Genomic DNA, 13887 nt, shown 5'->3' with positions numbered 1-13887 from the left:
TGGTAGGAGATCCAAAATTGGCGATTTATTAAAATATAGCATAGCCAAAACAAGGCCAACCAGCATATCAATATAGAGTTAAAATAATACCTTGGCGATCACGAGTCGCCAACAAATTTATGTGAATTATTACAACCATGCAACCGAAACATTTAGCCGTTGGAAAATTAGAATAAAAAGTTATAAATAGATTTTTGTTTTCGATTAAAGGCGACAGTGAATTAATATATGTCTGCATAATAATGAAATAAAAAGAAAGTATCCGTTACATTGATCTGGAAGAGAAGAAATAAATATTTTATGTTTGTTTTAAAAAGATTAAGTCTGTGATTTATTTTAAAAGTAATTCTATCAATAAAAAATCAGCTTAAGTAATGAAAGATATTTTAAAAGATAGAAAATAAATATGTGTATGCCAATTGTGGCATCACAATTACTGAAAAATTATTTTGCAATTCGGGCTCAAGTTTTAAATTTTTTAAACCATATTTTAATATGAGATAAATATTTCTATACTTCAGAATTCAAAAAGTTTTTGACCATTAATAAAATAAGTAATAAAGAATAAATAATTTAAAAAAATATTTGGCATAGATTTATCTTTGGAAAAAAGAGTTATGGATTGTGTGTAAACATTTTTTGATTTTATTAAGGTTTATTAGATCCAGGATGAGGCGTAAAAATTGAAAATAACATTAAGGAATCCAAACTAACAACCACTTTCCTGTTGAAACTATTGACACTATATCTTCCAGAGTGCAGCTACCACCCATATCGTAATGATTAAAAATCCAAATCCATTAAAAAGAAGGTACACTTTTCAAAGAAAGCAGATTTTTTGTCTGATTTCATAACCAAAGAATCATCCACACAAATTATTTAGCTTATTTAACACTAAGCACTCAAACCATTATGATTGGGACACAGTACGTCTAATTCTTATCACAAAATAAAAAGTTATTTAAGTGTCCAGTTTTTATTTTGTGCGTTGCATGCATATGTTGTTCAAAACCTATTAAGAGTGATTCCATATTGTAGTAAAAGATTTAATTTTTACTACTAATAGTGTGATTCAAGTTAGGAATAATCTTATGCATGAAACCTCCATCCTCAATTTTTAAAAATATTTAACAAAAATAACTAAGATTTTAAAAAAATTTTGACAAAGATAATTAAAAAATTTTAAAGAAAGTAAAAACCAAATAATGCAAACATGAAAGTTTAACAGTAATTAATTATTTATTCTATAACTAATTCTTAAAAATTTTTCCAATTTTGCATGTATTGTCAGGACAATAAAAAAATAGTTTACTTACCACAGCAATATTCGTATCTTTCACAAGGGACTTGCAAGTTGGAATTATCTAAAACAAATAAAATCTTTAGGATCAATTCATCTTTGTTATCAATTCATAAATGATGTTATATAAATTCAGAAATTGTTATTTGTCATTCAGAATAATGAATAAAGAATAATAAATAACTATTTAAAATCTTTGTGAATAATGAATAAAAATTAATTCATTAGTCAGAAATATTTTCAACAAAAAATCATTCATTACTTTTAGTCATTATTCCTTATCCATTTTTCAAGAACAAATTCACAATGAATAATTTCTTGAACTAATGCTCAACAGAATTGGGCACCAAATACTGTAAGCCAACTACAATTGCAATTGACAACAAATAAAAAATATATACTAATAAACTTCTTGTAATCGTGATTACAAACAGTCCCAGTTACAAGTAGCGATTTCTGATGATTAAAAACAGTTATGATTGACTGTAATCACACTAGGAAGCAGTTACAGGTAATTTTGAATAGAAAAAACCAAATTATTTGATTGCTAGTAATCAATTGTGACTATATGCAAGCATAATGTAGAATTACAAGCAAACATGATTACCAGTAAACATAAACTAATGGTTAAAGTTTTCTCGAATACAAATTAGTATAATAATTACAGCACGGATATATGCAATCACACTTTGTAATGTAATTATTTTGTAGCAAATTATTTTTGAATAAACAAATTTTATAATTGTGGGCAAAAAGTTTTTAATTCGCTTTGAAAATTTCCAGACATATGTTGAAATATGCACATAGTAAAATTAACATTAAGGAGTCCAATAATTTGGACCACTCTCTCGACCAAACTATTGGGACCATATTTCCAAGATTGCAGCTATCCCTTGCATTTTGGAGGTCAGAAATCAGAATCCATCTAAAAAAGGTATGTTTATTCAGAGAAAGTACATTAATTAGCATATTAATGTACTTTAGCATGATTAATTAGCATGATTAATTAGCATATTTGAAGTCTCTCCCTTCGAACCATAAAAATTGAGTCCTAGAACATGAAGATTCGATCATAAGAATCAAAAGTTATTCAGGTTGTATCTTCTTTTTTTGTGTACCACACATACATACACACATATGTATATATTTTTGAACTGAAAAATGTAGGCTTCATGTACACATATTACATACACGTATGTAAATACTTGCATAAACATATAAGTACACTATTTATAAATATGTATATAAACACATACACTCTATCTAAATACTTGAATACATATATGAGTATGTTCATATGAAGGTAAGTTGTATGTTCACACATAGGTAAGTATTATGTACAGTGTGCAGAAAAAGAAAACCCCCAAATTTCTTTTAATCTTATGATCGGATTTTCACATACTAAGAATTAACAGTTTAAGGGTCTTACTTTAATATGCTAATTTTTAGTGGAATAAAGGGATGAGGAAACTACTTTTGTTAAACCTAACATCTTATAATATAAAAGTTTTAACATTAAAAAATATAGAAAGACTATTAAAAACTAATTCAATCAAAACTCATAAAAAAATGGGATAGTTTTTCAAATAAATTTCAATAAAACATATGCGATACCCAAAGATCTCTATCATAGTATAAAACTTTTATTCTAGATTCATATTGAAATTTATTTACTTACAGATACAGAAGGAGTCATAGGAGTCACTGGAGAAATAAATCGTTCTTTCGAAGGAGTAACAATGCCTGGAGCTTCTTCATACTCTGCTTTATCTTTTGTCTGATCTTGTGGTAACTGGGACAAATTGTGTTCTTGCTCTTTATGTTTTTTCTCCTTTTTGTGACGCTTACTCTTATGCCCAGAAGAATCTTTACTTTTTTTGGATCTCTGAAAATTTGAACATTAAAAAGAATTTTTTAGAATTTTTTCTTTTTAGAACAGTCAAATACATTTGAAATCAGCCTCATAAAGCAAAATAAAATTTTGAGGCTGACTGAAATACCTTGGCTGACAAAGATAAACACTATTCTACAAAATAGCATACTCAGTGTTCTGTCCATCACTTTTGTTACACACCTTATAAAAATTCAAACAAATATTTGCAAGTACCGATTTCACTTTAATAAAACTTTTTATATCAGAATAAGCATTAATGTTCAAAACATATCATATTTGAAACTCATTACAGATATTTATTTTGAAAAATCAAAAATTCTATTCTTCATAGTTCCAGAAAGAATTTTTTTCTAGAAGTAAAAAGGGTAATATACTTATATTTTAATAAATATTAAAAGAATTTTGTCCACCACTAAACAGAATTAACTTAAACAGATATATAAAAAATCATATAGTTATCATCTTAAGTTTTAACAATTCTGTAAAATATCGGTTTGTTTAAAAATTCTACTTTAGTTCACTACCACTAAAAAATAATTTGAAACTAAGGAGAATCTGTAGTAATTGTTGGAGTTCCAGAAAATCTAACAATCTTAAAGAATTGATGCAAAACATGTTGTTACATAATGTTATAAACTATTACTTACAAGAGAATGTTGTTGGCTCTATCAAAAAATGTCAACAGTATTTACTTACCAATAACACAATAGATAATTCAAAAATTTCTGAAAAAATTTTGAATTATCTATTGTGAAATTTCTGAGAATGATGAAAGACTATCTTCTCTTTAACATTTATAAAAGAATGGGTTTAGACTACATAATAGGTTTTTTACTATTTGCAGTTATGTCAGATGTTAAACAACTTTCTTTAAAAATCTTTAACTCCACATTTTTTTTAATATATGGAACATTTCAAATATACTTATTTTTTAAATATACAGCCAAAGACGATTTTTTTTTTAAATATACAGTAAAAGCATCAAATAACCGGAATTTTGAGAAGTTGATTAAAAATATAACTTTTTTTTCTTTATTATTTCAAAGCATCGATTGTAACATTCAAAAACCTGTAAATATTGATCAACTGCAAATGAATCTTAATCTCTTTAATTGCACTCAAATATAAACAAGCATTTAAGAGGAAATGAGTGCTATATACCCTCTAAATCACCCTTATCATTAAACCAATAATGTACAAATTCAAATGTGCAGCTGTGTGTCAAGCAAAAGGTTTCACGCAAAGGACAAATTTTCCCCACCTATGAAACAGAGGTGAACTTAAGAGATCTTGGAATCAATTCAGGGGGCAACCTGCTTAACTTCCCATACAGGAAACTAGTTTTTTTTTTCATGTTACACAATGAAAAAACTGTGACAAGGAATTGTACAAGATTCTTAATTGGAAAATTAAGTATCTGATAACTAATATTGTGATGAAATAAATTTTTAAAAACAAATTTAAACTTGACTAACTTCTTTTTCTTTTCTCTCTTTCTTGTGCTTATGCTTTGAAGATACTTTCACAGTTTTCTCTTCATGGTTATTTACGGATTCTTGTGCAGGAGGAAGCAATTGCACATCATTATTTAAAGGTCTGGAAAATAAAATACAAAAACTACCAAACAAGAATAAAAGCATACTTCATCATTTCTAGAAAGTTTCAAAAAATATTATGAAACCACGTTATTATATGAAGCATTTTCAAAATACAGTCAACCCTCATTAAGAGGAAGTTGAAGGACTGCAAAACAATTTTTGGCATTAAACAACAAAAAGATTTTCAGATAATTTTAAAAAACACAATACTAAAGGAAAGACGTCAAAGAATTTTAATGATATCTATAGTATAATAAATGGAAAAACAAAATTTAAAAATATATTAACCTTTTATAATTTCAACTTTTAAAAAAAATCGTTTATTAACTTTTGCATGAAATGTTGCATTTTACATTTGCTAATAAAAGAACCCACTTTTTCCAAACTGTACAAAAAAAATAATAGGCATTTTCTTGCTCAAATAGGAGCCACAAAATTACAGACTAATCAAAGAATGACAATCACAAAAAAAATTCATTATCAACAGGGAGGAAATCTTAATTCTTTTCTCTTTCCCCAGGGTTACCATTTAAGCTGACACCATTCACCTCATAGTCAAAATTCCACACACTCCTTCATGTGTTTAGTTGGTGATGTCACTGATTGCAGACTGATTTGAACTAATAGTGACCCCCTATCTGCTCCAAGAGCAAATACACTAACCTTACTTTTACAGTTTAGGAAAAGGGATAAACTTGTTTGAAGAAAGGTCACTGCAAAATTTACAATAAAGAATTTGTTTTTATATTAGCATTAAATGACGTAAATATTATTTTTCCAAAATAACATGATGGAGAAACTATTTTCCTTCGTCGTAAACAAAAATTTGAGTTAAATGTTTTCACCTTAACGAGGTTTGGCTGCAGGTTTAGATTTAGAAAGCAATTAACTAAGGAAATTAAAAAATGTTTAGACAAAAGAAAAATCAGATTCCTAAAAAACTAAATTTCAAGTTTTTAGTATTTTCATAGCAAGAATAATACTCACTCTTCTAAATCAATATTTAAAGCTCTATGAGGATCGTCTGGGTTGCCACCATCATCATCATCACTGCTTCGGGCCCCATCTGGCATTTCTCCCTCTGTTATATTAACAACATGTAAAGGAGACACATCTTCTTCACTTTCAACATTTTTGGAGTTTTTGCTCTTCTTTTTTCGTTTCAGTTTACGCTGCTTCTTGTTTAATATCTTGTTTTCGTTATTATGGTAGTTTTCTGATGATGTAAGTCCTTAAAAAAACATAATCAAAATAGTATATGTTTTTATTTATGTCTAAGATAACCAATATACCATAAAAAGCCACAAACGTGCTCACAATTTGGCTACTTTAATGTATTCCAAACATTGTTGAGATAAAAATAATTCAAATTAATTTCAGTTACATAAGGAAACATAAAAAAATCATTAAGAATTATTTTAATATTACAACGATAATATCCAAGTAGTACATGTTTTTAATTAAACCTCCTGGAAATACAATACCACTGAAAGATATTATGTTACCAAATGTTATGTTTATTTATCATACTATGTTACCAAACAATCATATTCATGTTTATGCAATGATTACAATGTAAATGAAGTCTTAATGAGAAAGAGAGACTCAATATAATTTATATCAATTCCCTATAACGTCTTTCTTTCATATTAATGAAGTAACAATTACCAAATTGTTCCATAAACTATATAAATTCGAAACTCAAAATTAACGCAATTAGTGCTTGTTCTAAGTTTGCATACATTGGCTTGTCAAAGATCTGCATACACATCAAGAAAAATTACAATTTAACAATAATTGCTTGCAACTTAATGTTATTAGCTTGTTGTGTGTCAATTTTTTTATAACTTCTCTAAGATTTTTTGCTTAACTTAGTACCATTAATGTTCTATTTGTCTAGAAATTAGAGTGGCGTACAAAATTAGTTTATTACATTATAAAGCAGCCATAGCCGAACAATGCATGTTTCTGCTTTGGGTCATTGCCCTGCAGAAAATAAAAATTGTTTCTTTTCTCAAGTTTGCTCTGATATTTTCTTCAGTATGTACAATCCATCAATTCTGTTCATTGTAGAATAAATAAACTACTGACTATCAACCCCATTTCTTCCCATGCACCCCAGACCATCACACCACTTCTTCCATGTGTGGCTATGGAAAGAGATTATCTGAATTCAGCTCTGAGGGTTCTCTCACACATATTCCCCTCCTCTGATGTCGAAAAGACAAAATTTACTTTCATTCAAAAAAATAAATTTTTCCTGAAATCAGATGTTTTATTAAAATGTTGTTTGGCAAAGGCTATTATTCTATTATTTTCTGTTCACCTAAGATATAAGGTAAAATTAGATAATCTCTTATTGACTTGACTGGTAAGCAAGAGGTGGCTTTATATCATAGAGAGAAGTGAAGTTAATTGATTCAAAAGTGAAGAGAACTGATTACTTGAACATACTAAAAAAGTTTAAAACCAAGTATTGAGAAGCTTGAGATGACTGACAATTTTTATTTTCAGCATAACAATAAGCCTATGCAGAATATCACACAATTTGAAGCTATGGCTACTTTATTACCTTAACCTAATGAATGATTATGGGATTTACTTGAATGGAAAATCAGAGAGGTTAAAATAACCTCCAAAACAATGACACTTAACCAGATGAATCAAAGCTAAATAAGTTGAGAGAAGTCATAAAATAGGAAAATGCTACAAGTACTAACTTTAAGTTGAAAGCCATTATAAACGTTTCTGCCAGTGCATGCAAACTTTTGATGTGCACAATTTGAGTAAATTTGAAATTAAGTATTTTTTTATATTTTTTATAATAATCAGGTAAGTAATTAATCTGCTAAGAAGGACTGAAGTTGCAGGGAATTAATACAAAAAATTTTATACTTTCCAATTCAAATTTTTTCAAATATTATTAAATAAAATAATAAATATTTACAAAAATTTGTTTTTTGCATGGAATTATCTTTGGACAAACAAACTTTATGTGTGCAAAAAATTTTAACTTAGCGTAAAAAGTTCTCGGAATGTAGCAAAATACACAAAAAATCTAATTAACGTTAAGGGGTCCAAACTTTCCTTCTCTCTTGACCAAACTATTGGGACCATATTTCCCAGATTGCGGCTACCCCCTAAATTTTGGGGGTCAGAAATCTAAATCTGTTGAAAGAAAGACTTGCTTATTTAGAGAAGTATGTTTTTGTGTCTGATTTCGTAACTTAAAATATTGTCTGCACTAATTAATTAGCATATTTGAGGTCATCCCCTCAAACCATTAAGGTTAAGTTCAAGAACCTAAAAATCTGATCATTATTAAGTTCTTTGAAAATTGTACAAAGTTGAAATGCAACTTTCAAAGCCGATTAACAACTTCAATTATTTTATAAATTAAAAATCCCTTTTTCTTGTAAAAATTATTAATTTAAAATTGCAGGCTTATAATATGATAGGTCTTAAAACAATGAACCTTATAGAACACGCTTTTAGATACTAAAAAATTTTTAAGAAGAAAATTAAAAAAGTTATGAGAAATAAAAAAAATTTTTATGAAAAACTTAAAAAATATTAAGTTCAAAAATAAAAATACACAGAATCTAAAAGAAAAGTTGCTTAATATATGTCTCCTAGGATACAAAATTTTATTGAAGAGAGAGAACTTTCCAATATTCCAAATGACTATCAAAGTCAAACAGAGTTAAGATTTAGAACAAAAATAATAAATACCTGGAATGTTTAATGGAGTTTTGCAATCCAGTTCTACAACAGGAATATCATCCGCATTAACATGAGTGTTCTGAAAAAAATTTATGAGTGTTACATACATATACAAAATTTTTAATATACCTAAGGAAAAAAAATTTAATATAGGGCAGGGATGGCGAACCAATGGCACGCGACACAATATTTTGGGCACCTCACCGATCACAGAGTTCACTATGAAAAACTTAATTAAAATTCACAAAAAAATAACAATTAATGCCAAAAAAAACAATTAATAACCATAAAAAAACAAGCCAACAATAAATAACTAGCAAAAAAAATTAACAGTTCTGCTTAAACTAACATCTTATAACCCTAATATAAGTTATTTGTCATCTAATCTGCAACAACAGAAGTCACACTGATGTTACTTTAAGTTGAATTACGCGTATAACTGAGAAATTGCAAAATGTTTTTTTTATTTTTTGTAGACAGTAAAAGTTTTGAGTTGATAGTATTTAGTATTATTATTTACCCTATAATCACGAAGTCAAAACTATTTGTCGGCACGGGTATGACCACATTAAAAAATTTTTTAGAAAAAATGGAACGTTGGTGCATAAAGGTTCGCCACCCCTGATATAGGGTAATAAGGTTATAGGAAAAGTATAAAATAGAAAAATATTGTGAATGTAAGAATACATCTTTATTTAACTACCAACCAAGGGTAATCTCTAAACTTTTAAAACACCAAAACAATAAAGTCTTTATTCACCTTTTTGCTGGCTTTCAAGTAATGAGGATTATTAGCTTGCTCGAACATTCTAGCTTCACGGCACTGAAAATAGCATAGTAAAGTAGAAATATTAGTTAAAAAATATCATTTGAATAAATAATTAAACAGAAAAAATTTTAGTTCATATTATTCACTTGGCACTATATAATGAAAGGCTACCATGTTAGCTTGAATTCCTTTCATAATCATTATTATTTTAAGAAACTATATTATTATAACACTAAAAATTTCACTCTATGTGCTAAAAAAATTCACTACCACTGAAAAAAACTATTTAATTGTATGTTATTTATAGGATATAAAAGTGTTAAGTTGTGAATAATATTAAAACCATTACCATGATAACAGCTAATAATTCAAAAACAATTATCTTAATTAAAAATAGTAGCTGAGATTATTTAATTTAAAAGAATAAACTTTTATTTAAAATGAGATTAAAAAATTATGCATTGAAATAAATAATATATTCAAATCAATAATTGTTTACTCAAAAAAAGTAAAGAATTATAAATTATTTTGTTCATTTTATTTTTCTATCATACTTAATTTATATCAGTTTGATTTCATTACACTGAATATGTAGCAATGGTTTGAAGCAATATGCTGACCACAGCATTTCGATTAAATTTTACATTCAACGAAAGGAACTAACTGTTTTATGAGTAAGAAAATGATAGTCGATAGAAAATTTGCAAACATATAATAATGAAACAACAGTTTTAATCACTTTAAGTTAAATGTATATCAACAGAGGCAAAAGGTATTAATGTTTATGTCGAAATGCAAAACAGCCCAGGAATAGAAAAATATTTAGAATGCCGAGAAACAAAGAGAACAAACAAGGAATTCTTACATTTCCTGATAAATGAAAAATTAGAACAGTCATGATAAAATTTATGACATACAGTAAAAGCTTGTTACATTAAGAGCAGCATACTATGAGAAATCTGCTATAATGACACATTTTCAAATACAACCACAAAGCTTTCAGGGAAATGCGTTTTTCTGCTGTTTAAGTGATCAATATTGAACAATAAAGGTATAAATGAAATACATTTTTATTTATTTCTGGTATCAATACAGAAAAGCGAAGAATGGACATTGAGTCCTTCCAACAACTTTAATACTTTATTTTTTAAGAGCAATGTGTGAGTAACCATTGCCTAAGTTATCCTACCTTACCTAATAAAAGAAAAACTCTTCCATTGTTTTTCAAAAATCTTGTGGTGAACTTCAAAAGAATGTGCCTTTTATTTTCATATTTATCAAGTCCTCTTATATCCCTTTTAAACAACTTAATGTTAAAACTAACATTCACTGTTATCATTGATGCCAAAAGATATTGCACTTCATTTAAATTCTTCTAGCAAAGAATTGTTATGATTCGAAACTTATTGTTCTAACATTCCTGTCTCAGATATTACTGCTTTTCATGAAGAACAGAACTGCATAACTCAGTCTATAATTGGTTGACAATTGTAGTCTTCGCTAGATGTGTATTTTAAATCAAATTACTTGTTCAAAACAAAAGGAAAAGAGGTAAACAAGTCTATTTAATTTTTTACTCCTTTTCATTGCTGTTTTAAGATTAAATATGTGTAGTTGATTAAAACAATTAACTCGCTACATTGGCAATTCCATCTGCTATTAGGAATTTTTGTTGCTTTTACTGAACTTTTTTTACTTTTGAACTAAACAAATATTCAAAAATTCTGTTGCTTTAATTATTAACATACCCTCCAACTGCTACGGAATTTCCGTAGTTTCAGAAATCTTCTTTTCAGACGGTAGCAAAATTAATGTCTTAATATTTTAAAAAAATTAATTTTAGCGTAACTTGTCCACTATTACTTATAAAAGTGCAGGCCATATGGCTAGATTCTTAAGTTCTGATAAAAGTTTTATGAGAGATCCATTTGCTTTAAAAATTTCTACTTTGGTTCGCTACCACTAGAAAGAATTATTTTCAAAATCCTCATAAGTTGGAGGGTATGTATTAAGCCTAAAAATTATTAAGTTCACAAATTAAGAAGCATCATATGGTTAAATAAGCATTCTAAAGCATTTATTTTATTTGGCTTTTCTCTCTGTTTTGCAAGTTCAAGTTTTGCGTTATATTTTAACAAATTTTATTCTTTATCAATCATATTAAAGCTAGGATTTGGGTGAGTTCCAACCAAAACAAAAGCGATCTAATCATTACATATTATATTGCTAATTCCTACAGTCAAAGTTGAAAATTTACTTTTTCCATATCTTCTTCTGTCAAATCAGTAGACTTTTGATTTGATTTTGGCACATATAACCTATAAAATAAAAGAAAAAATTTTTTTGATAAACTTACAATTACAAATCTTAATATGATGAAAATAATAAGTTTTCAATAAACTACATGCAAGAAAAGATCATTATTAAATAAATTGGTGAAAACATATTAGTAACAGATTTTAAAAATATATTTTTTAACTAGCCTTACTCAGAGACATTCTTAGTTTGGTACAATATTAGCATGATAATTAGTGATTAGTGAAAAATTATTAGCTTCAAAATTCCCCACTTGGTATAAATATGGTATTGATGACACAAAACAATCTAACTTTAAAATGCAAATAAGCTATATAAAATTGTAGCAAAAAAAATCAAAAATATATAATGAATAAAAAATTTATAGTAACACCCATAAATCAGAAATTTCTTTAATTAAAGAATAATTTATTTATAACAGAACCCTAACTCTCCAGATTATCAGAACCCTTTGCATGATTGTTGAAAATTAAATTAAGTGCTAAGAGTCATCAGGAAACACAAAAAAAGCAGAACATATAGAAAACCTTATATGACATAAATGTCTGTAATCATTAAACTAATTCTTTCTCAAAACTTAAAAAAATACACATTTTTCTATTTTATTTAGAATATATAGATGTCAACTTGAACAGGTAGTCAACTTACAAAGGTAGTCAATTAGACAGGTTTCACTGTAAAATTACTCATACTAAATAATATGTACATTAACAATTGAAACAAATGGGGGGGGGGATTTAATTGCTTTCTTTAGATGAATCAGATGAATTATTATCAAATCATTATCTTTTTAGTTTTTTCTTTTATCTTTTTAGTTTTTTCTTCCTTTTTTAGTGACAGTAAAAACTCTTATAATATTCTTTCACATATTATAAGAGTTAATTAAATTGAAATTATTATTTTTAATGATTTTGTCATCTACCATATTCGTGGCATTAAGGAAATGAATTAAAAGAAAACGATTTTTTCTTTGAAAAATTTTAATATATTATTAAACATATTGTCACTCACTGGTTATTGAATTTTCCAAAAGTGTCACTATTTCCTTCATCATATGAACCTTCATCTTCAGAAGGAGGCTCGTTTATCCAAGCATCTAAATCTAAACTGAATATGAAAAAAGTAAAAGATTTAATATAGTTAGAAGACAAACTGTGAATATAAATGTAGAACATGTTGTTTAATTGATTATCTATAATGTAATTAAATTATTGTTTATGTAGAAATATTGACATGCCATATATTAGAATGATTTGTCATCAGCAAGCATGCTATATTTCTTCAAATCATCAAATACTTAATACATATTCCACAAGGCAAATTACATTTACCATTAAACATAAAAGACAACCAATGCCACTAACAAAAAAACAGTTAGCTGCAAAAAGAAAAAAAATTGTTTCAAAAACTAATACGAAATAACAAAGCACATAATCAATTTAAAAATTACCCAGCTTACCCATCTGGAACAGGAACTTTCTTTTGTGCCTTAGGTGCCACAGGATTCAACTCTCCAGTAAACAGTGACAACAACTCTGGAGCAACTTTTTCTCCTTTAGCTTGTAATTTACTGATTTGTTTTACTAAATGAAGAACACAACATGCCTGAAAGATAATTGTTTAAAAAAAAATTTAGACCTTACAATCAAATCTAAGAAAATATTGAATAAATCTTCATACTTTAAAACATGAATAAATCAATGTACTGTCACAAATTATAAGCAGCTACACAACACCAAATTAAAACAAAGAACTAGTACATTTAAAAAAAATTGGAACATACAGAGGAAAAAGAATTTAATATTGAAATGCAAGACATATTTATTTATTTAAAAGTTTAAATGATAATGTTATTAAAAAAATGTACTTAAGTATTATGAGATTTACATTTATAAGATGATATATTTTTAAACATTTCCATTTTAAAAACCAATATAAACATGTGGTTTAATGTAAATGTATTAAAACTCAGGGTGGATATTGCCTCAAGCACAGTAACCTTTGCATATGATAACTGATTGCTGCAAAGAAAAATGTGCCTATTTATGGCCTGAAGTTCTTCGAGGAAAAAATAATTGTCATATTGAAAAATGCATAACGTATTTTCCTAACATTTAAAAACCAAATTATTAACTTATTCAATCATTTTTCCTTTATTTTAATAAAAATCATAAATATAATCTGTACTATTTTAATACCACAACATTGAACTGAAGTGCAGAATAAAATCTATTTTTAGAGATTCCCTCTACATCTACCTAACACATTATTATGTTGTCTTATATGC

At 27.2% G+C, this 13887-nt stretch overlaps 1 protein-coding gene across 2 annotated transcripts in view; it reads right to left on the bottom strand.

Moving 5' to 3' along the window:
* The window catches only part of LOC107451020 (AP-3 complex subunit delta-1), a 72466-nt gene that overhangs the window by 16801 nt on the left and 41778 nt on the right, over window positions 1-13887 (bottom strand). For both annotated transcript variants that reach the window (XM_016066984.4, XM_071187639.1), the window contains exons 17-25: window positions 13060-13205; window positions 12612-12707; window positions 11542-11602; window positions 9276-9338; window positions 8525-8594; window positions 5780-6023; window positions 4670-4790; window positions 2979-3185; window positions 1317-1364 (exon numbers count right to left, since the gene is read on the bottom strand). In XM_016066984.4, coding sequence (XP_015922470.1) covers window positions 1317-1364; window positions 2979-3185; window positions 4670-4790; window positions 5780-6023; window positions 8525-8594; window positions 9276-9338; window positions 11542-11602; window positions 12612-12707; window positions 13060-13205 — 1056 coding nt within the window. The remainder of the gene's footprint in view (window positions 1-1316; window positions 1365-2978; window positions 3186-4669; window positions 4791-5779; window positions 6024-8524; window positions 8595-9275; window positions 9339-11541; window positions 11603-12611; window positions 12708-13059; window positions 13206-13887) is intronic.

The sequence above is a fragment of the Parasteatoda tepidariorum genome, chromosome X1, assembly GCF_043381705.1.
Source record: "Parasteatoda tepidariorum isolate YZ-2023 chromosome X1, CAS_Ptep_4.0, whole genome shotgun sequence".
Lineage (NCBI taxonomy): Eukaryota > Metazoa > Arthropoda > Arachnida > Araneae > Theridiidae > Parasteatoda > Parasteatoda tepidariorum.
This window is presented reverse-complemented; position numbering and strand designations above follow the sequence as displayed.